A 24,559-nucleotide genomic window follows, 5' to 3' on the forward strand; every position below is an offset into this window, starting at 1 on the left:
ATTAAGTCTGCTGAGCGAGAGAGACATTCCTGTTTTAGCTGACGGAAGAGCAAAAGAAATGGAAAAAAAAAGAAAAAGGGAAAAGAAAGGAGCGTAGCACCGAGGAGGCGGAGAGGGTCGGGCCCTGGGGAAATGGAGTAATGACTGAAGTTAGGAGGAAAAGAAAAGACAAATCCAAAGACGACATAAAGGAAACAGGGCTGTGCTGGAGGAAAACAATTTAGATCCGGCGACTAAGTGGGGAGATTATTAGCATTTTTGTTCTGGCGCTCCCTGGATGGTAGCCATGCACATTTAGTTTAAAAATGTCGCGTTAGATCGGTCGAGTGCTGCGTAATGAAAGCCATGTCTTAATGCACATCGAATGGGCATCATTCCCAGGGGTTCTCTCTTTCTTTCGGGCTTTCTTTCTTTTTTTTCCATCTGCAGATTGAATTACCAAGCCTCACAGGACTGACAGGTGGGTGAGAGAAAGAGGGGTGGTGGATTAGAGTGGCGAGGGAGGCAGATTACTGAAGAAATCATTCCGTGAGTGCCAGAAGAAGAAGAAGAAGGAGAAAAAGAGAGGAGGTTTCTAAATTTAGGATGATAATTTATGCCCGCTGATGTACAGTGGAAGGCTTGGCTAAAACTTTATCAAGATTTTTGAGCGGCTCAAGCGCAAAGTGTGGAGAATGGAGATTTTGCAAAGAAACAGAACATTTCAAACGGTATTATGAGGAGAAGCCCCCCTCTTGAACCTGCCCTCCTTTTCCGCTCATCATTCTGCCTGCCATGTTATTCCGACTTGAGAAAATTTTTGTCTGTGACTTACAAACACCCGGATTCAGCCAGTGAACAGAAATCAAAGTTTTATGGTTCTAAACGGCCACTAAAGTTAAAGTGTGAAAAACGTGGACGAGTAAGAAAAGGTGCTGTCTTACCTGCTGGGTCTGTTGGGCCTGGCTGCCGACCTCAGTGACCTAGCACATCCATGGTGTGTACTGCCTTGAGAAGAGAAAGGATACATTTTCTAAATCTGTAATGATACTCAAAACAATGGCAAGATTGGTAAACTAGAGTATAAAGAAGTTATTTAATGTGATTTCCATCTGCTGACTCAATCACTGGGGGCTTTTGCTGAGAATGAATGAGTTCACCTGCACCACGCTGCAACCTTGGAAATATGGTTTCGCTCTCAATTGCACAAGAAGAATAGAACACAGTAATATCTGCATAACAAATTATCTGCATAACTGAAACAAAACAAATTTCTGTTGAATTTTGGGACAACAGCCTTCGTAAAAGGAGCATCTTAATGGACGAGGCTCCGACACAGACAAAAAACAAAGCAACAAACACAGCTCAGAGGCATAAATAGCAGCTGTAACAGAGCACTTCCTCAGTAAACGGTGACACACAATCGCCTGATGCGCATTGATGACCCGCAGAAACAAGAGAGGCTGAGAGCACCTAATTCCTTAATGTACACAGGTGACGGCCACAAATGAGTTGCCTGAGGATGAGGAAACACGCTAATCCTACAAGTCTGAGTGACAGAGATTACTCCGCACGGACACATCAATGTATGGATGCGGCTTCCAGCTTCTTTGACAAATCTAGAGGAGATGGATATGTACATCTGAGCAGCTATAAATAGGTCCATCTAATGAAACTGGAGCAGCGAAGAAACATACTTGCTTCCTCCCCCCTCCTCAGTTCGTCGACTGAAGCAGATGTAAGGCGTGAATCGCTTTCAGCCGTCTCAAACACGTCAGGTTCGGTTTCCCAGGAACTGTTCGCGGATGTAAATATATACACTACCAGTCAAAAGTTTGAACACATACTTCTGATTGAATGGTTTTTCTTTCATTTTCATGACTATTTAAATTGTAGATTGTCACTCAAGGCATCAAAACTATCAGTGAACACACATGGAATATGTATTAAACAAAAAAAGTGTGAAATAACCCCAACAAGTTTTAAATTTCAGATGATCTAGAATAGCCACGCTTCTTATAAAAATTTATATAACATAACATATTGAGGTATATAACATTTTTTTTTGTCTTTTGCCACATTAATCCACATATCTTGCTCATATATTTGATGTCTTTAGTATGTGTCAACAGTGTAGGGTAGGGAGTAGTAACGATAAAGAAGAAACAAGTGTGTCTAAACTTTTGACTGGTAGTGTTGTCAAAAGGAGTCCTGCTTGAGACATCAGCGCCTCATTGTGCTAAACTGAAAACTACAATACGAATCACGTCACTGCCAACACTTCTGAGTGACCTGTGATGAAGGACTGTGCCACAATGAGAGCTCCTGCAGGCCCTCTACATGGTCTCCAATCAGTCCGCCCAGTCTGACCTCTGACCCCCGACATCAACAAGGCAATTTCCTCCTCCTCTGAGAGTGAAGGGATTCCTCTGGTGCGTAGGGTTTTTTTTTTTTTTTTTAATAGAAAAACACTATCCATGCCTCTTAATATCCTCCCATCTTCAGTGACAGTGATGCTTCACTGATGGCTGGGATCAGCAAAATCATCCCCCTGCTCGCCTGCAGCTTCCGCAGATTCCGCTGCCAGGATTTAAACTGAGTGCCTCACTTACATTCTAGCCATCCTTCCCTGGCTTACAGAGCCTCCACACTGGCTGCTGAAAGCTACTTGGGTTTTTTTTCCCCACCCCACACACAGACAGATTAATTAAAGATGCACAGAGAGGCAAAAATGGCAAAAGCATCAATGCACAGAGCAACAACCAGGATTATAAAGACACGGTCGCACGCTGGGAAACTTACAGAGAGGAAGGTTTGCTGGAAAGCAGCTCAGACACACAGATGATGTGGGGAAAATGAAGGACAGGTGTTACATATGAGGGAATTAACCGAAAGGGGAAGTAAAGGCAGAGTCGATGCAAAGAGAGGCCACATTTAAAAATAAAACAGGAAGCAGCAACAGAGATGAGATGGGGCTGATTTTCACAACTTCCTGTTTTTGCACGGGCTTTTTGAAAAGCAAAATAAAGTTAGTGGTGGACTTTCATCACCTGGAGCGAGTTAGCGGACAGGCTAAACATATGCAGCCCTCTAAGCTTATTAATCCGGCTCACTGACCTTGAAGAAATGATATTAATAGTAAGAAAATAAGTCATAAAGTAGCTGTGTTTCATCCATTTTCTCAGTGTTCCAAGAGTTATTAAAGAGCTGAATACCGTGGGCCTTCAAAGACACTGATTTTCTTCTAACGTTTTTGTTCATTTTCAATTGACATTAAAGAACATATTTTCTTCTTATCCCATGATATATTCTCCTATGAGGTGGCTCACCAAAACACTCCATCCAACTGCTGCTGCTCCAGTCCGACCCACCAGTCATAAAGTTTTCCCACCCCTGGGCTAAGCGCACAGATTAATGTAAAGAAATAGAACATTTTCAAACAGACGGATCTTTCACGCAAAGCATGTTCGCTGGAACCTCTTCGCCACACAGCCATAGAGGGGAATGATGAAGAGATAACTGTTTCACAGGCATCATTTTATCTTGTGGTCCTCAAAGAGGTCCTTTGATTAAAAAAAATGAAGCGTGGTGAAGTTATCTCGCCTGCTCATGAACATCTTGATGGCGAACTCTTTCAGCTTTTACAGTATAAATGCTCGCCAAGTCTTTGAAGATCACTTGCAGCACTACGGGGGAAATTTGTCCACAGACTAAAAAAAAACAGGATTCCCTGCAAAAGGTTTGCTTTTTTTATTTTTTATTTGCTTTTTTTGCAGCAGCTACTGTGCTGTTTGTTGTGCTCCTGGCTAACAAATAACCCAAACGCAGCTCTTTAATCTTGTCTTTTTTCATACAAAAAGAAAACATTATCATATTTGCCATTTGAAACTTTGTTCCGGGCTTCAAAAGAAAGTCCCTTCCAAAGTAACGCCGGACGTGGTGCGAATAAACTCTGCTGACGCCGGCCCTCGCTCCCACCCGGTCCCCTGAGGTTGACGCAAAAGAAGTTTGAATGATGGCAAGGACCTTGGCGTCCACTCCCTCAGCAGCTCATCCTTTCAGCACCTCACAATGGAGTATTTTTGACTGATTGTGTTTCCATTGTGTACTTTGCTGCAATGTCAAATGCACTCGACTGCAGCGTTTCTTGCCAAGAATTTTGTCGAGAGTTTGACGGCCAACAGGGAGAAAACATCACTTGCATTGCCGCGCAATAAAACTGCGGTCAATAAAGTTTTGTGTGCGTGCAAATTTGTCAAACACAGAGCTTTTCTCAGCAAGCTGAGCTTCGCAGAGACGCATTGGAGTACGGAAGAGGATTAGGGCCACAAGAAGAGGAAAGAAATCAAGATAGAATTCTTTTTTCAAATTTCCAATTCAAGAATAAAGTTGACGTAAAAAAAAAAACGAAATTTCATGAACAAAACTGAGATTTTACAATTACAAAGAAAAAAAATCACAAAGCATCGTGTTTTTTTTGGGGGGGGGAAGGCAACACTTTTTCCTGCTTTGGTTCTCCTGGCTGGCGTCCCCTTTGTGCTGAGCAAGACAGAAGAAGCGATTGGGCATAGCGAAGCCTTAAAAATGCTATTTCCCATTTCCTGGAAAGAGCCGGTGTGCCTCTGACTTTTTTCGTCTTTTATTTCATTTTCACCATCACTCATCTTTTTATTCCGCACTCTTTCTTCTTCTTCTTCTTCTTCTTGCAGGGAGAGAAAAAGAACATGAATTATTTAGGTAAAAATACTAATGGGGCAGCTCTGAATGCAGCCTTTTGTTTCGAAACCTTCCGTATTTTCTACTCTCAAAAGTAGCCTCTTTTAAAAAAGATCGCAATAGAGACACCTCGCTGTCCCCAACCACAGCAGGGAAAACATTTTAGACTTTCGCCATTTGCGTCCATTGTCCACCACCGAGGCTTTGTCGGTGGGGAAATGTTAAAAGGGGCATTTTTCAAAAAAGTGGGCCAGTCTGACCGAAAAACCACGGCACTCTCTCAGCAGGACGAGCATCACGGCTGGGCAGAGGTCAATATTCCCTCGCAACAGAAGTCACCTGTGCATCATCTCCAAAACGGTCAATGAAAGAGAGGAGTGTGACGCACATGTGCCTGTTATTAAAAACAAACAAACAAACTGAGATGGAACGGTTAAAAAATGTTGACACAAGAAAAAGATCACAGGAAGGGGAAAAAAGGAGGAGTGGGAAATAAAGGTTTGTGTGGATGGGGAGAGGCGTGGCTCAGTTAGTGCTGGAGAACAAACAAGGAGCGAAGGGAACATTGTAATTGGGAGAGAAAGCAGGGCAGGTAGCGGGCGAGTTCAGCCAACAACATGAAGGGATGTAGGTGTGTACGTGTGTATTTGCGTGAGAGATGATTAAAGCCTCATCCAGGTGCTCGTGGGGGTTGCGATAAACAAAATAATGGGTAAACAGAATCGCAGGAGGCTTTGATACAACAGGAGGCTGTGACGCAGTTAGGTTCAATGCAGCCACAGCCTCCTCCACCTCCTTTTTCACCTCCTTCTCCCCCTCCTCTCCACCTCCTCTTCCCCTTTCACACCCTTCTCCGTTTTCACTTCCTCCTCCTCCTCTTCCACCTCTTCGTCCTCCTCTTCCACCTTCTCCTCTTCTTCTTCCTTCTCCTCCTCCTCCTCCTTCTCTGCGTCCTCTTCCACCTTCTCCTCCTCTTCCATCTCTCTCCTACTCCCTCTCCTCCTGCTCCTCTTCCTCCTCCTGCCTCGAAGCACGACTCATATGTGAAAAATTTTCCACCTGCCAGGTGACAGGCAAGACCTTCCGATGTGTGTGTGTGTGTGTGTGTGTGTGTGTGTGAGGTGTAGGAGGAGAAAGGAGGGCGGGGGGGGGGGGGGGGGTTGCTCTAATTGCCCAGCAGACTGACAGAATAAGGTGGAAGCCTAGGTTTTCTGGAGGGTCCAGAGAGAGAGAGAGGGAAGTGTGACCACGCACATGAGGCATTACTTAGGCATGGCCAAGCCTGACGGCATTATTGGATGTAGGTCCTCTTGTTTAAGTAGCGCGGCTTATCTACCGGGCGGAGGGACGAGGGTAGGCTGGGGGAGGGCATTTTGGAAGATAGCGAGCATTTTTGCACGTCCCATGAAATAATCATTTTATTGGCATAATTTCCTGGAGAATTAATCATAATCTCAAGGGTGGGTTTGGGGGGCTCGGCACGACGCTCTCAAAGGATTTTTAACCCCTTCTTCTTCTTCTTCTTCTCCGACCAAACGAGCGGGGAGCGAATCTTAATAGGCCGCGGCGGGGCCTGGTCTCCACCGCTATCTTTTTTCACCTGCTACCGCTCATTAACTCCCGACGCAGCTCCCCTGGCTAGCAGATGATAATCGGCCTTGGCTGCACTGTGATGCAAATTCTCGGGGGGGCGCGGGGTGGTGGTGTGGGGGGGGACGGGCTAACGTGTTTGCCCTTTAATCTCTTACGCTGGAGCGAGGGACTCTGGTAAAAAAAAATGGGGAGAAAGTGCCTCACACACGCACGGTACAGCAGGTGCGAGCACTGAACGCAAGTCGCTGCGGGAATCGATTGCGAGTGTTTACTTTTCACAGGTTCTGTCAGGTGATGACCGTGCACAAAGGTTCCCTAATTGACCGTTCACACATGCGACGAAGAGCGTCAGTGTTTGTCCCACCAACATATGGCAAAAACATCTGCCCGCTCTTTCTTTCTTTCTTTCTTTCTTTCTTTCTTCCTGTTGTTTGGTTTTACCTTTGGGTTTCATGTACCTGGGACCCACGAGCAGATCGGATTGATGAGTGGTGAAAGCAAGCGATTTAAAAGTTGAAGAGTGATTCTAGAGTTCAAGCAGACAAGGCTCAAAATCAAAAAAAAAACATAATCGAGAACTAATTGCACCTAATCATTCTGAACAGGCCCAATAGTCCACTCCAACTGCTTGCGCGTGAGGCGTGTGAGAAAACGATGGAGGACGGCTTCCCCTCGACACGCTCGGTCTCCCCTCCTTAAACACCTTATTGCCGGGGGGCGTAGAGATAAGCGCACAGAAGGAGAAGGTGAGAGGGGTGATTGGGAGGGACACAATAAGGTTGCGCGGTTCACAATGCAGCGGGCGAGTCATTTGCATGTCGAGCAAAGAGGAAACAGTCGATGGGGGAGAACCGGTGACCCGTTTCAAAGTAGTCTGTAAAGCGAAACCAAATAAACCTCCCCAAAGTGATGCACACAAGAAGTGAAATCTCCTACTGATGTAAAAGTCTTTTACTGTTTTTCATGTTTGACTTGCTCCATCTACATGACATGTACCTGAAGGGCACCACCACGAAGGCAGATTTAAATTTAAATACTAGTAAAATGCCAATTCTGATATTACAAAGACAACAAAGTTACTTGAAGTCAGATTTTCACTTTGAGGAAATGCTCACCTAAGTCATCTCTCTGTCAAATACTGTTGTGTTTTTCTTACCTACCACTGCAACCTGCAACAGCCGACCGACTCCATGTATGGATAGACAGCTCCGGGGAAAATCTGGTCAGAGAAAGCGCAGAAGAAGACATCGACTACAAGTTTAAAACAATGGTTGTGTTGCGCGTGCATCTCTCCGGGCATTCGACTGTTGTGCAGAAACACATATGAAGAGACCAATTACTTTCTCAGTGTAGGTTCTTGGAGTAAAACAGGTCGCGTCTTCATTCAGCATGCGGAGACCTTTTATTTTATTCATGCTTTTATTGCAACCGTGCACTTTCCTCCATCTAGATAGAGACTATTGTTGTCCATTAGTCCCTGATGAGCACAGTTCATCTGTGTATACAGTTTCTCTTAAAACATTTTAAATCGACCTCCCCCCTTTTTTTTTCCATTGGCAAACAACACAATCAGCTGTTAAGTACTGTTAGAGCAACCCTCTAATTACAACAGATCCCTTTTTTTTTTTATGTCTCCCCGCACGCACGTTGGGCTGCAAGCGAGCTCGGAACTCTATCTTATATCTCGGACAGCGTGTTTATTGCCCGTTCCCCTCTGTTCCAGAAATATTTCTAGTTGGCACGCACTAGACTTCCTGTTTGGAAGGAAACCCATCATTTGATGATTTTATTTAGTCCTCTAACATTTGTCTCCCCCGTCGTTGTCAGTCGTGTCAAGTCACGAGTAATTAAGCGCCGACTGGCCATCGGGTGGCCGATAACCGCAGGCCACCTTGGAATTCATGGTCCCCGAACAGCAGCGCCGGCCCTCCCTCTCTCTTTCATTCATGCGACGGAGGCTCATTCATTTTGAATCTCTGAATCACTTTGGGGAGATGAGCCGCCCTCTGCAGTTACTCTGTGGCTCAGGCACCAAAAAAAAAAAAGGTGGGTGGGGGGGAAGAAATTCTTGCAGGCCCGCCTCTGTGCAGGTCGCACACTGTATGCATGGGCAGTGGTTAGGATTCCATCGCGTTCAGTTTAGCGGCGAAACTCTGTGTGGGCGTGTTTATCGATTGGTCTGTTTGCTCTGTCGCTCCGGATTGGTTGCACGGTGCAGTCGGGTCAGAGGTCATGAAAACTCTTCCATAACAGAGGAGGTATTGAAAGGTGTGTGTTCTGTCCAAATCATCAAGGACGTGTCAAATTTTGGGTTGGGTGGGAAGAATTTTCTGTTTTGTGTTTTTAACACATTTCAACAAAAAGTTAATCAACTGCTAACCCAGTGTTTCTCAAATTTTCTCTGTCACGCCCCACCTTGGAGGAAGAAAAACTTTCATGCCCCCCCCCCCAAAAAAAAAAAAGAATTGGGGGGCTAGAAGCCTCAAATTTGACATGGTTGTGTCTTGAGGGATCCCGATGAACCTGCAAGTGGTCCCATGTCTCTAAGACAAAGTTGACTTTTGACCCCATAGACTTGCATGGCATTAGGGTTAGCGATAAGGCTGGAATTAGGGTTAGGGCCTAACCCTAACCTCTGGAATTAGGGTTAGGGTTTCGGGGTTCCTCATGGGCTAGAAGCCCCAAATTTGACATGGTTGTGTCTTGAGGGATCCCGATGAACCTGCAAGTGGTCCCATGTCTCTAAGACAAAGTTGACTTTTGACCCCATAGACTTGCATGGCATTAGGGTTAGCGATAAGGCTGGAATTAGGGTTAGGGCCTAACCCTAACCTCTGGAATTAGGGTTAGGGTTTTGGGGTTCCTCATGGGCTAGAAGCCCCAAATTTGACGTGGCTGTGTCTTGAGGGATCCCGATGAACCTGCAAGTGGCCCCATGTCTCTAGGACAAAGTTGACTTTTGACCCCATAAACTTGCATGGCATTAGGGCAGTGGTTCTCAAACTTTCTCTGTCACGCCCCACCTTGGAGGAAGAAAAATTTTCATGCCCCCCCAAAAGTCAAAAGGGTGACAAAATAGTTTTTTTTCAAATTCACTGAAACAACAGCAATGTGCACACCACTTTTTGTGATATCAAAACCAACATTCTTTTTTTGTTATCATGAAACATTCATTTCCCATTCATTTCACTTTTCTCTTTACTCAAAAGGATATTTTCCACCTTCCTCTCCTTCCAAACATGTTTGTATTTTTCCATATTTTTACGGTAAATTGAATGGCACTTTCAAGTCATCCTGCCACCGCATTCATGTAGTGAAGGCGAGAGCTGCCCCCGCAGGGCCTCTACCTGGCCTAACCCGTCAGAGGGAAATAATCACTCGTTCACACATTGATGGTTCAGCCAATCTGGAGTTAAGCACCTTGCTCAAGGACACGTCAACACGTGAAGTGGGGGAGCCGGCAATCCAACCACTGATTTTCCAGCTGGAGGGAATCACAGCCACCTATACCAAAACATAATACGTAAAAAAAAATACAGACAAGTTGATCCAACAGTCTGCCTAATTCATTCATTGTGTACGATTCAATCGTTTGTCATCGCGACCTCTTACGTCGCCTTATAAACGCTCTCTTACGAGCACAACAAGCCACGTTGAAAATGAGAAATTAGCGGTGGAGATGTCTCTGGGGCAGGATGCAGAAAGCCATGAAATTGGACGAACTCACACACCGCCCCGGAGTGACGGTCACCCTTGTTTTTAAACGACCCCGCAGCCGTTCCCCCGGGTGGGCGCCTAAGTGAAAACATGACCCCCTTCTCCCCCGTCGTTTTTTTTCCTTTCTTTTAAATAAAAATGCACAGCAACATGTTGTGCGTGTTTGATCAACGGAGCGGTTTCATATTAGTGGATCTAATAAACGTGGCGGCCCCTGGAGGCCCTCGGAGCAGCTCGCGGCCTTTCGGGGGTTTGAGTGGAATGTGTACTTATATGTCTCTGGATGCAATCTGGAGGCGTATGAAAATACCCTAACCACTTAAGTTAATTCATATTCAAATGGCGGCGGGAAGTGCAGCGAGGTAAACACCCTCCACCTCTTCCTTCTCCTCCTCTTCTGATCACCGTGCAATCTCAAGCGCTCGCTGTTTGCGTCCTAATTACTCCGCAGCATATGTGCATACATTAGGGCCGCGCAAGCACATTACCTATCGATTCCAATCGCAGGGAACTTTCTGCACAAGGCCAACGTGAACTTGTTTTAATGGGCGATATCGACGTTTGCCCCCATGCCGTTTGTGAGGCACTGGCTTCACGTCGTGGCCGAAATCCATAGAAAACACATGTACATGCACAACACACACACACACACACACATACATACAAACAGCTCGTGCATCACTATCCTCAGCAGCCACAGTGGACAAAAAAAAGAAAAAAAAGAAAATACAGAAATCATCCACCAAATACAGACTGGAAGAGACTTGATATCTGTACATCCACATTTCAGCTTTTTGTCCTGAATCCTGTTTCTTCTCTTCATTTCTTCCCACATGCTGCCGTGTTTACGTCTCCAGGTTGCTTTCTCCTCGCTCCTCGCTGTGCCCACCCCGTCACCCTTTTTTGTGCGCCTAATCCCATTTCCGCCTGGCGTCCCGTCCACCGTCGCTTCTGCTTGAAGAAATCCCTCAGACATTTGGAACTCAGACGCTCAAAAAGCTTTGCACGCACAGGAAGCTGCGTCATACATTTGGTGTACAGACGACTGCGAGCCAAGATAGCACTTTGTTGTTGTTTTTGTCTTTTATTATCACTATTTACAATACACCGGCTCAGTCGCGTTGACAGCTTGACGGGCTGTGGGTGACAAAATCTGCAGACATTGCCTGAGCTTTCGGACCAGCCTTTTTCTTTCTCTTCTTTCTATTTTTTTTTTTTAATAAATCACAGTTGAGGGCTGCCAATAAACAAACAATCCCTTTTTGTCAAACACTGAAAAAGCTTTGAAGTGTAAATCACATTAAAATGTCACATGTTCAAATCAAAGGGCTCCTTGCATCATTAATATGACAGAACGCGAGAATGCGAGTCGCTGCGCGCAGACCGATACAAACACCCAGCGCCATTCAATGGGATGCCCTTGGAGGTTTGATTTGTGCATGCACCGCTGAGCGACTGATAATGATGATGATGAAGGAGGGGAGGGGGCAGAAAGAGAAAGAGAGAGATGAGTAAATCAACATAGTGTGCTTTTGAAGTGGAGTGAAGTGAAGTCAGCTCTGCAATCGATTCCACCAACCCCTGAAACAACTCCGGGGAACTTTATTATTATTTTTTTTTACCTCACACGTTAACTACCGAGCCTCCACGGGACAGATAAGTGAATATATTTCCCATGATCACTGCCTTGGTTTGTACATATCTTGATTTGGCAGGTGGGCGAAGGGAAATTCAATTTTTAAATGCCTCCAATTCCGGAGTGAAAAGCAACGATGCATCCAAGTTAGATGCACCTTGCTTGTCATTGCGCAAAGCTGGGCAGTGGAAACACACGACGAGTCATACGTTTGGACACACCTTCTCAATTTCTTTTCATTATTTTTGCAACTTTCTACACTGCAGATAGATACTGAAGGCATCAAATATATGAGCAAAGAAAAACACGTTAAATAAATCTCAATATGCTCTTTATGAAAGGTGGCTATTTTGAAGAATTTAAATATATAACGCAATTTTATTGTTTCCCATATAATTCCATTTCTGTTCATACATAGTTTTGATGCCTTCATTTAGAAACTGCAATCTCAATAGCCATGAGAATGAAAGAAAAGACATTAAATTCATAGTGTGTGTCCAAACTTTTGACTGGTAGTGTAAGTTACATTCAACGCGCATGCCAGTGTCAGCTCGCCTTTTATTGATCACAATCTGATAAAAATGCATATACTGATGTCATCACAGCGTCGTAGCGTTGTGTCCATGGCTGGAAAATTGTTTCGGCCCATTACAAATTCAAAACGCAAACTAACAACAAGAGACTGTTTTCTCACTGAAGGTTTGGTGTGCTTGTGCATTTCATAGTGTTCAGTTCTGCTGATAAGCTCCACATTTGCTCAACATTTGATTGTATTGTAAATACATACGAAGCCCTGTATTGGAACTGTTACAGTGGCGGTGCATTTACAACACATATCCAAACACCTTGTGCCGCTGTTAGGACTCAATTCATGTGAAAATATGTCTCATTTGAGGAGTTATACTGTACAAATATCACTTTAAAGAAAAAAAAAAAAAATTCTCTTTTGATTGCATTTCTTGCATACGACAGCATTTTCCTTTTCCTCCTGAAGAATCTTCTCACAGTTTGCTCCACGATCAGGAAGAAATAAACTTTCCAGCTTCAGTTGGATCCGGTTCAGTCCCCCCCCCCCCCCCCCCCACCCCCCCAACACACTTTCCGGCACGGTGCAATTTCCTCAGCAGCTGAGGATCTTGATGAAGGCCCGCCTGAACTCGATGTTGAACGTGGTGTAGATCACCGGGTTGAGGGCGCTGTTGACGTAGCCCAGCCAAGTGAACGCGCCGTAAAGCCCGGGGGGCACGTAGCATGTCCTGCAGTGGGTGTTAAGTATGTGAGTCACAAAGAAAGGCAGCCAGCAGATGAGGAACACCCCTGGAGAAGTGCAGAGAGAGGGCGAGAGCAAGCACAAGCACAGACATGGTGAGGGACTCGTTCATCCGAATGCTTGCATGCAGTCAAACTTTGCTTCCGCAGCTTCAAACACGAGCATGCTTGGTTGACTGGTGAAAAACGGTGGTAACCAATGGTGCTAACCTAATACTAACAACTAGATAATTAGAGAGTTCTAATGTATAAAAAAACACCATGTTCTTCTACTTCCTCACTTGCGTGCTTCTTCTTCTTCTTCTTCTTCCATTCCTCTATTGAGGCTGAATGGGGAACAACTGGGATGATGAGCAAAATGTTGCATCAAAGCAGAACTATAGTTCGCCCTTTCGCCACCACATGCCAGTATTTTCAAAGGAAGTCAAGATGGGAGAGCGTAACGGTACGTTGGGGCCAAAGGCATGACCACACTTCCATCTTCAATTAAAGCCTGTGGTCACCAAGCCCTCAGAGTCCAAGATGGTGGCCCATTCAATTCAATGAAGTTGCTCACCCAGCGGATACGCCGAGAAAGTTTTTGACTTCCGCATTAATGGGCCCAGAGAGCAATGCGCAGTAGTGTCACTTCCCATCATGCCTCTGTAACTCACCTGATCTATTTGACAAATCAGAACAATTCTGGAGATCATCACTTACAGACACATCAGGACGCAGCCAATCAGAACGAGCTGAGACACAGCAGCACGTAGAACGTTGTGACATCACGCTGGGAATAAACTCTTTTCTGGTGATTTTCTGGCTTTTATCACTTTTTATAAACGATTAAAAGACCATAACTGAAAAATCTACAATAGAAAGATTTGCTAATCGCGTTTCATGTCACAGTCGTCCTGTCAACCGTTGTAAAGGTGTTTATTTTTATATTGCAGTCTATGGGAAAATGCTTTTTGGGCCCATGGGATTTTTTTTGCAGCAGTACCTCGAGTGGCCACTGGGAAAAATCGGCACGCCGCCATATTGCCAGTCTGGTATCCAGTTTAAACAACACAACCAGGGGCTACACTTTGAACTTTAAATGAGTTTCTTATTGCCTTGGGACTGTTTCAAATCGAGGCTTCCTATTGGCTCGTATTAAACAAGAAGTGGGATGGGACTGGAATTTTTTTCTGTGGGAGTGTGACGGGACAGGAGTGAAAATCTACTCCTGTGTCACCCCCTTGTCTGGACACATGCGGTGAACTTGGTACCCCTAGCTGACTTCTTTTTCAACCTGATTTTATGTGGCTCTGCAAAATATGCAGCAATGGCACACTGACTTGTGTGCCATTGTGTGCCAAACATATGGAAAGAGGAAGAAATTCTCAGCTGTCCACTCACCAAGCACGATAGCCAGCATCTGAGTGGCCTTCTTCTCCCGCGCGTGCATGCTCCTGAAGCGCTGGTTGTTGATGTGTGAATGAGGAATCGGCCGCAGCAACGTGTGCGTTCGTCCGTTGGACAGCTCCTTCACCTCGCAGCCCAGCCTCAATGGGCCGCGACGGTGCTGCTGCTGCTGCTTGCCGTTTTCTTCGGCTCCCACCTCTTCTCTCCCGCCGCCGTCCTCCTCCTCCTCCTCCTCCTCGCCTCGCTCCTGCTCCAGCTCTGTGCGGCCGCAGGAGGCGTGGCTCATGCTGCAGAAGTTCTGCGTGTCCACCGGCGGCAGCACGGAGTTCTCCACCGGGCCCGTCTTTGGCCGCTTGCGCCACAGGCACCCGATGAGCAGGCCGGGTTTGGAGGGAGTGACGGGCTCAACGCCCTGCTGCAAGGAGGCAGAAGACAAGTAGTAGAAGACCGGGCGAAAATGAGTCAGAGTCTGAGACGAGACGGAGACCATTAAAAAGTGGTCTGGAGACCAAGACCAATCTCCAGTACTACACTAGACAGATGCATGGCAACTGCTCATGCAGTGCAAACAGATGGTTGGTGCCTCTTTACTGACACTGAAGGAAAAGACTTCTTCTTTTAACGGATGTACAGTATCTCCAACAAGCCCATTACAAAAAAAAACTGTCAGCGTTTTCAGCTTGGAGCCATGAATTTTTATAGGTTCCTCTTAATTCATCGAATCACTCGTTTTGCTCTTGGGGGTTTGGGAGGTGGGGACGCATTATTTAAGGGATTACAGGTGCTGCGGTGCGTGACCTGCAAACCCTGGCACTGCTCAGCTGACTGGTGGCCAGGTGAAGCCAGTCAGCCGTGCATGCACGCAGCAAAAGAGACAGACAGGCAGCTGAACGCCAACAACAAATTCCAGAGTCACAGCGCTGGGCTCCGTCAAGACGACACCTACCACTTTGATCCTGATGGGCGACAGGTCCTGCTTTGTCTTCGGGGTCTCCTGAAGACACGTCTCCTTGGGAACGAGAGAAAAGTCACAGATTGAAATCTCCTTTTCCCAGGGAAATGTCCACGGTCTTCGGGAAGGAGAACTTGTTTTGGCTGCTACTCATTAATTCACCTCTGCTCATCCCAGAGGACGCCGCATGCTTAAAAACATCAAGCCTGCCTACCTCCCGTTGCATGCCGCGCCGGAAGAGAGCGGAGCAGGAAATTAAAAATTCAAGTGCTGCAGTGTGTACCTTGTCAGTTTGGCTACTCATGCCGCTGAGACTGCCACATTTTAAACAGGCAAGACAGCGAAAGCAATCTTTGGCCTTTCCCACTGACTCGTTCATCTCCGTCTATCCAAAAACACTTTTTTTTTTCTCTTTCTATTATGGCTCCTTCAACCTGAACTTCCCGCGGTGATTTAATTTGCTGCACTCTGCGCTCATACAGAAAAACTCGCCTCGGCTCATTATACGTCACCTGCAATCAAACTGAGATTCTCCTGACGGTGAATCTGCGTGCGGCGGCAGCGAGGCGTGGCACGGATTAGAGCCGCCCCGCACTACTTAAGAAAACCCCCTGGATAAATGAAAGCCGGTTAGCCGCGTTGGATGATACGAGCCCATCAGTGTCATTTCACGTGCGCTCCTTACAAAGTGGGGCAGATCCGGCGGCCCAGCGGCGTGCGACTTGCTGTACCCTTGCCACCGGGTAGCCGCCAGCCATGTGATGGATGCGATCAAAGAACTGACAGCTGGTCCACAAGTTAAATTTAGATGTGCAACATAATGACACAGTCACCGTTTACAGATGTTTGCTACCATCATCAAAAATCATAGTATCATAATACAAGCAGCGCGATAAATTTAAAAAAATAAGAAAAACCAATCGTGTCAACACGTATTTAGCAAATTTGTTGCTATTCTGTTTATTTCTTTCTTCTTCATCTTAAAAGTCTGAGGCAGCCAAAACGAGCTCGTCCTGCCCTCTGATTGCAATTTTAAAATAGCTTCTGACCCCAACTGTGTATCAGCAGCAAATGAACCAAAGCCTGACTTTCGGCATCCAAATAGTCGATTGTATTTGACACTTTGTGTCAATCTTCCCCTTGACAAAGCACCGACCAAACGATTGCTCTGATACTTAAAATGAATGCCTCTCCCAGTCATGAATAAACATTTTCAATTTGAGAAAAATAGCTTGGCCAATTCTACTCCTATTGTGTGCAATTGTGTGAGTGTTCTTTTAATACTGCAAGTAACGTTCTATGTGCTTTATGGAGAAAGCGCTACATGAGCACATAAAAGGATTGGGAAAGGTGAGCGTGGCAAAAGAAAAATGTCCATGTTCGTGGTGGATAGAAATTTTAAAAGTCATTATGACTTTACATAATGTTCTGGGAGCGGGTTCGGGGGGGAAACCAAAGGGTATTGCAGTGAGAAAGGCCTTCATAGACTCTTTATTTTCTATGGCTGGATGGCAGCACAATGGGAATATGTGGAGTTTGAAATGCACTAGTCCAACATTCTGCTAAATTCACTTTCAGAGGACAATGAGTCCAGCCTTTACATCTTTTGCTTGTTCCACTTACTGGAAATTTGTGTCCCCTTCCAAACGAACGGAAGGACGGAGGAAGCATCAGATTTACCAGGGTGCAATATTTCTTTTTAGGAGGCTGTAAACGCTGGGTTAAATATTCTGTTTTCTGGGAGTGATGACGATTTATGTGTAATTGAACCACTGTATTTAAAAATACAAAAAAAATAAATCTCTTAAAATGACCAAAAAGAAATCCAAGTAAAATGTCGGTGGTGCTTTTTTTGGTGACCATGAGAAACCATTGCGTTTTTGTCCATAAATGTTAGAAGAAATGTCATCAGAGAGAGAGAGACATTTTAATCAAATGTGACCAGATTTAATAGAGGGCAGCAAATCATAATTGTAACCGACGCCACCTCTTTGCGTCCATAACGTACAATTAACCCTTGTGCTCAGATTGATTTTAATTATATGGCTTATTCTTAGAAGAAAGAAAAAAGTGACTAATGATTGACGGCTAAGCTTCTGCTGCTGAATCCAATTGGATCGCCGGTTGTGAGTCACATTGCAGCACTGTGTGAAGAAGATCCAGGAGATTTACCAGAAAGTGGAATTCAGCGGTTGCGCTCCCGTACAAGCCCATAAAAAAAAAGATACTAAAAATAATATTAATAATAAAAAATAAAAAAAGACCCTCATTGAAGTGAACAACAACACAAAGCGACTGGCAAACAGAGGTAAAAGATGAGTGTCCCACCACAGACGGCGGAGTGGAGTCCGGCAGCACTTTGCCACTGGCCTGGCCGAAGGTGATCCTCTTCCGCCTCATCCGGAGGAAGACGTAGATGCGGATGTAGACCAGCAGGGTGACGATGAACGGCAGGTAGAAGGAAACCACCGAGGAGTAGACGACAAAGTCGGGGTTGGAGATGGAGCACACCATGGGGTCGTCTGCGTGTTTATACAGGACAATGTCATTATGCAAAAGAGCGTCAGAGCACCGTGGTTGCACGCAACATCATTTACAGCTGACCTCTGACCTCTGAGGAGTCCTTCAGTGGCTTCCACACATTCATATTCCGCCAACGGCCTGCACTGGTTGCTGTGACATAGAGGGACGACCGGCCTCGGCAACAATTATGGCATCAATTTTGAAGAAGAGATCTTTCGCTTGCTTATTCAATCAAGACCCTGTCGTTAAACGTCAAGTCACATGAGCCAATTTTGACGCAAATTGAAGTGTGAACGGGGTGGAACGGCGGTGGCGTGGACGGAGTGAGCTAATTTGCCTTTTTCCCCTGTCGCTGAACCCGATCAATAAGCTGAGAACACACACGCACACACGCACGCACACAGGAAAATACCATCTGTCTTCAGCCGGACATGGAGCCAACGTCACTGCCCAGATGGATTAGCAATTAGCGAAGTTTATTTTTACTCCAAAGGTGTTTTTATTTAATTTTTTTTTGTGATGGGACCTCATCGGTTCTCCTGTCACAAAAATAATTCTCTGGTGCATTCAGGCCAACGCTTGGATTTATGCAATCACTGGCTATTGTGACGCACTGATTGTAAGTGGACTTAAATGGATGGAAATGTCTGAGGAGCCAGTGTGACCAGCGACTGGCGCCCGACACGGCGCACATTCGTGAATGCATTTGCTGAAATAAAAATAGCCGCCGGTGTAATCTTGCATCTCGTTCTCCGTTTTCTGTTCACATTAATCTTTGCCATTGGTGTCGTTGGCCAAATGCAGGAGTTTTACAGAAACCACAGCAATGTTTTGCTCTTTGGTTTGTCTTGATAAATTTAGTTTTCTTTTCAGAGTTCCTTAAACGCAAGAATCCATCTATTGTGTGTCTATTACTGGTTAATACTGGGACTGCAGTGCAAAAACATGATGTAGAAATACACTGTTGTTGGAACAATACTGTATTCAGACACAGTCATCCATTTATTCCTGTGTAAAATCTGAGCCGGTGCAATGATTACTCTATGTGTCTCGATCAAAATGAAAAATAAGATCACAAAACAATATTTGTTTGGCGGAATGAACAATGAATGTACTTTAATTTCTCTATAAATTATATAGAAATACAAGTATCTTATTCCAAAAACACCAGAGTCTTTCAAAAACAAGATTGTCGAGGGATTAAAATCTCAGGACAAGCATGACACACTGTGCAAGTGCTGCACAACCTAAATTTGGCAAACTGACTGAAACATTTCCAGTCTAAAAGCCCCAAGACAGAATTCAGACTCGAAAACGAACAATGACACTGCCACTTTACACATCGGGCTCTACTCTGCCTTAATTCACCCATGTCCCTCCGACTGCCCGCGACGGGAGGATGACCTCGGCGGTGAGGCGACCTCACCTGTGGTGTTGAAGCCGAACAGCAGGGGGCAGGAGACGGCGAAGGCCAGGACCCACACGGTGGCAATCATCACAAAAACCCTCTTCTTGGAGCGATGGCTGGTGTTGTACATGACGGGCATCACGACGGCCATGTACCTGCGCACACGCTCACATTAGCAGCTGAATGGAGAGAAACACACTAACACCAGTGCAGAAAATGGTAAAAAAAAAAAAAAAGGACCTCCAGGAATAACTCTGGTGATATAAAAGCTGGCATGGGAACAATTAATGTATTCAGCATAAAACCTCGCAATGCTTTAAATTAAGTCTTAATTAGCACACGGTACGGCAGGGCGACATAATGAGCCCTGGAAATCTCAGCCGTGGCTCGGAGGAGGCGGCAATTACGCCGGACCCCCGACCCATAAAATGAATGTGTTGTTGTGTTGTTCGGTGCCAGATAACTGCCACGATTGTTTATCCTCATCAGACTAAATACACCAGACTCCCCACCAGAGTGGAGAGCAGGGGACGTCCACGGTGCTCAGCCGCTCTCTGGAGACATCGTCCACGCTTCCTCTCTTTACCTGATCGCCGTCTTGCTTGCTCTGCTTAAATTAAAGTAAAACTGAAGGCTTGGCAGGGCACAAAATAACGCTTTATCGATTGAGAGCGGCTTTAAGTCACACGGTTTGTGGATTAAAGTGGAGGATGTGTGGGCGCCAGTTAGCCGCTCAAAATAGAATCCGAGGGCTGTAAATACTTGGGCGCAGTCGATGCTTTACCTTGAAGTTTGGTGCTGAAACTCTGTTTGTGGTGCACGGGGCTCAGTTCAAGCAGCTGACATCGCTTTGACTTTATCAATCGCTGAGCAGCGTGACAAACAGTCGGCCCTCAATATACCAACTCGCAAGGCTCTGATACTGCTGCGATGTTGTAGCCGACTCATGCACCAATCAATCACCTCGAACCAGAGGGCTCAGAGGAACATCTAACTGTAGCGTGCATCATGATTAATGGATTGGACATTAATCACGGTGGGCGAAAAGCACCTCAGGACAAACATATGTACTGTGTATGTGAGCATATCCTACAAAGCCATGAGAACATCACTGCGCTGCACAGTGTTAAACATTAAAATTCCAATCAGGCCAAATCCCAGCGGCAGTTTTGTGCTTTATTTTTTTAAATTGCACCACTCGCAACTTTTGGTACTCGTGCTTTTGAGTAGGTGTGCCTGCTGTCCATTCATGCCGAACAGATGGCACGCAGATTGTTTTCGGAGTTTTTCGAAATGGCAGAAATAGCGTGACATAAAAAAAAAAAAACACACCAGGAATGTGAGTGAAGAATGCAGGAGGAAAAGTTGCTGCCAAATATCAGTGTGGGAGTGGAGGTTTTCACTGATAAAAAAATATCAAAGATGCCACAAGGATCCTTTTTATGTCATTTTCTCATTGCCAGAAAAACTACTTTGCTTGAGGCAAGCTGACTTTTACGCCTTAGTAATTCAAGGCGTTGGAAGGCAACTATTTAACGATGTAGGACTGCCTTCTATTAAATTTGCAAATGAGTTTTTAATTCATCAGACCAAGAGTGACGGAATTAAGTCAACAGGTGGTGAAGAAGGGGGACCTCTTTGGCCCTGGAAGAGCTGCTGCTTTGTCAACGTCTGATCCAGTTCAGTGCGTCAATCGACAGTCTGGCGACAGCAGCAAGCAGCAGTAGACGCCTCCCCCCAAAACCACCACACGCATCAGAATACTCTATTGATCCCCAGGGGAAATGGCTGAAAAACACATCCCTTGGATGCATCATTGTTTTCTTGTACAAGGTTTCCTTTTGGGGGCTTTTTCCTTCCCAAACGGCTTCAGGTTGAAAGTTCAGAGACTTCAGAGACCTATGAAATATTAACTGTGACACGAGAAGAAAACCAGGCGAATGAATAATGCAAACGCCAGGGATGTGCATTCAGAATCACCGTTCAAGCAGTTCAACCCACGTGGATACAAACAAATACGCGCAAATGAGACGCAAGCATACTGGAGGAGTTGCAACACCACTCCTTCTCCTCCTCCTCCTCCTCCTCCCCCGCAGCAGCGCATGCTGTGCACAAATCCACCACTTATCTTTCCCGGCCTCCAACTCCCACAGATTAAAACAAGCACTGATGAGTGAAGTGGGAATTTCTTTTTTCTTTTCTTTCCAAGACGTTTACAGATTCCCGTGAACAAGGAGTGAACAGAGAGAAAAAAAAGAGCATAACTCGCGGAACGGTGACATTTGTATGGTGAGTGGGTGGGGAGGGCGGACGCTGCAACACCTGTCGCCGCGCACTCACCTGTCGATGCTGATGGCGCACAGGTTGAGGATGCTGGCGGTGCACATCATCACATCGAGCGTGACGAAGACGTTACAGTAGAGCCGGCTGAAAAGCCAGGCGCCGCCGACCACCTGCGCACAGCAGACGGGGAACATTAACAACGCACACGTGTCCTCGCCTCTCGGGCGCAACACACCGTGCAGTGTGAAGGGTCTGTTGAGTGCATGAACACGCGTGAACACAAATAGACAAATGGACCCGAGCCGCTGAGTATCATGGACATTTTTCAAAAGGCGGGGGCGCAATCATTAAGGCAGATTTATGCACAAATTAGCAAATGAGTCCCGTCCGACACTTCAAGGCGCTCTGGCGTGATCCAACATAAAATATCCTGGCCTTGGACAACGTTAGCGGCACATTAGAGCGAAGGGGATCAATCCAGCGCAGGTCCAAGGGAGTTGTTCCACTGTCACATGAAGGAGATTAACGTGAAGCTACACCAATAAGAAGAGTTCTGCTCACTCTGACAGGCTGCTCAGTGTGGCTCCATAATGCCTGGCAATAACTGTTTGACTAAGATTAATGGCACTCAACCTCCTCCTGCCTGTCTGCCCGCTGTATTTCTTGAGTGCGAGATGCAAAATGCACTCCTGCCTACACAGGGGCTCAGCGGGCCCACATGGGGATGTTCACTCACACACACACACACACACACACACACACACACACACACACACACACACACACACACCGCGAGGCAATACAAAATCACTACTAGAGCTGCTGGCCCACTGGTATTATACAGCACATGTACCACTAATACTACAAATCCCAGAATGCTCTGGTGGTATTTTGGTGCGCCAATCAGGACAGGACATTCATTGAAGAATGTTATTATGACTTCATTAGTAAAAACATAGTTTTGTTGTAATTTTATTTTTAAATATATTATTAACCCATGAAAAAGGTTACTGTTGAAATTTAAATCAGAAGACTGCAAAGAAAAAGAGACATTCTTATTTACATTTTATTTATTTCTAATGTTTTTTTTTTATTTGAAATTAAATTTTTTATTGTATAGCACAATAAGTTCTATGACCAGAAAGAGCTTTGTCATGTTGTTGTCAGCCACACATTTCTAACTGAGGTTAACCTGGGATCTTTTTTTTATGTTCTGCAACTCCTTTGTTGTGTTTGAATATAACTGGAAATGTTGGACTGAACATGAACAGAGGTTCATTTTGTCACTGTTGCAGTAGATGGCTGCAAAAGAATGCCACTAAATACCCTCATCCGTTCATAATTAGCTTGTGATATGCAACTGGCATTGATCAGCACGTCCGCTTCAGCTGCATCTGTAATGACCAGGCCCCATTTTGTCAAATTCCTCTTGCAAATTCTGTGACTTTTTATCTAAGCGTATTAATGAATTCCTGCAGTGGCCCTTTCATTTAAATCCTCAACCCAATTTCCAACTTAGAGCAGGCTATTCAAGAAACCGATGGCTGTGCCCTTATCGTGCTTTTTAATCCCAGTGGAGACGTTTGCTCTTTCTTTGCATATAAAAATACAACCAATACATACAAGACGGGATAGTACGACTTGTACTTTCTTGCATGACGGAAAGAGCCCCAGAGGAAAGTGGGTACATGCTTAAGATGGGAGGCACAGCGTGGGGATACGATGGTGTGTTTCTCCTGAGCTGCCTTATATTGGCTGCGTACCAATGTTCCAGCCTGTGATCCATACTTTCGCATCAATGAAGTGTGTCTCCGCTGAAGGAAACAGCAAGGCGCCGCCAAAGATAAGGACAACAGGGTAACAACAATCCTGGCAAGAAAAAAATGGAAAGTGCAATCCCCTTGTGGTGAAGGATGCAAAAGATAAAGAAAAATCTAAAAAAACAACAACAAAAAAACAAAAAACAAATCAAGCAATTCCAGTGCAGTAATCCAGCTGTAAATTAGCCAACGATCTGTTGTATCTTCCGCATTATAAACAACTCCACAGTAGGAGACGGCGGCTTGCTTGAGGGTCTCCTGACAAGTCCCTGTTTAGGATGGAGAGTACAACACTCAGTCACTCCTCCCAAAAACATGCAGAAGCAAAGCATCAAGCCTCCTGGTCACAATAAACCAATTGCTGTCTCTGGTACAGTTGAGGTCCCAGTGTCACTCTCAAGAGGTGGCAGATTTTTAACAACGAATCCAAACTGCAGCGCTGTTAACAAGTGTGATCCCCCCTGCCCCTCCCACCACCATTTAATGACTGATTCGTTCCATAATTCATTGAAATACAACAGGGTTTTGGCTGCAGCGGTTCACAATTCACAGAGTGTAATCTTCTTATACACAGTGCTGCTTCTGCTCACTATGTGTTGCGTGAATGTGTGACTGTGTTGTGTGCGTGTTTTTTTTTTGTTTTTTTTACATTTTCTGCAGAGTGTGAGGAAGAGGCCTGTTAATCTCTTATCCCAGAGATCGCTGCCTGTTCAACATAATGGGACTTCAACCCTGTGATATTTCGGTGAGCAGGAACACACCGCTTATTCTCAAGATTAAACACGCTCACTGAAGGTCATGAGTACCTCAGGACACACACACACACACACACACACACACACACACACACACACACACACACACACACACACACACACACACACGCACACACGAGAGGGTGACAAATGATAGAGTACAGAGAATTTAATGGGCACAAGACAAATTGCGTTGCGCCTAAGCAATTTAAGAATGTAAGCAACAGTGAGAAGCAATTTACTTCAAATAACATCTGCTGGGAAAAGATAAACTCAAAGTTTTCGCCAGACTCTCATGCACAGCTGGGTGTAAATTAATAATGCTCAATGTTATTGCGCAATTATAAGAACAGTTGACATTAGCGCAGAGCAATAGCATTTCCCTCCATCATCATTACCGCCTCCTTATCAGCGCCGTAATTGTCACTGTGTTATAAGCTACAAATGACCCTCATCTCTATTTGCTTCAACAAGGAGCTTTTTTTCTCCCTTTTTTTTTTTTTTTTTTTTGCTTCACTGCGC

General features: G+C 45.3%; 1 protein-coding gene across 6 annotated transcripts in view; it reads right to left on the minus strand.

Annotated features, from left to right (window-relative positions):
• drd3 (dopamine receptor D3) overlaps nt 1-24,559 on the minus strand; it is a 38,843-nt gene that overhangs the window by 11,059 nt on the left and 3,225 nt on the right. The window contains exons 3-9 of one of the 6 annotated variants that reach the window (XM_076050407.1): nt 21,520-21,632; nt 19,198-19,334; nt 17,577-17,770; nt 15,243-15,305; nt 14,291-14,711; nt 7,445-7,507; nt 924-987 (exon numbers count right to left, since the gene is read on the minus strand). In XM_076050407.1, the coding sequence (XP_075906522.1) occupies nt 924-987; nt 7,445-7,507; nt 14,291-14,711; nt 15,243-15,305; nt 17,577-17,770; nt 19,198-19,334; nt 21,520-21,632 (1,055 nt within the window). Of the gene's footprint in view, nt 1-923; nt 988-7,444; nt 7,508-7,642; nt 7,735-11,151; nt 11,461-11,613; nt 12,959-14,290; nt 14,712-15,242; nt 15,306-17,576; nt 17,771-19,197; nt 19,335-21,519; nt 21,633-24,559 lie in introns of those variants that run through there. The other 5 variants (XM_076050410.1, XM_076050408.1, XM_076050411.1 and 2 more) reach the window with 5 other exon arrangements.

This window comes from Nelusetta ayraudi, unplaced genomic scaffold (assembly GCF_046127955.1).
Source record: "Nelusetta ayraudi isolate G7.1 ecotype Tasmania unplaced genomic scaffold, CSIRO-AGI_Nayr_v1 ptg000127l, whole genome shotgun sequence".
Lineage (NCBI taxonomy): Eukaryota > Metazoa > Chordata > Actinopteri > Tetraodontiformes > Monacanthidae > Nelusetta > Nelusetta ayraudi.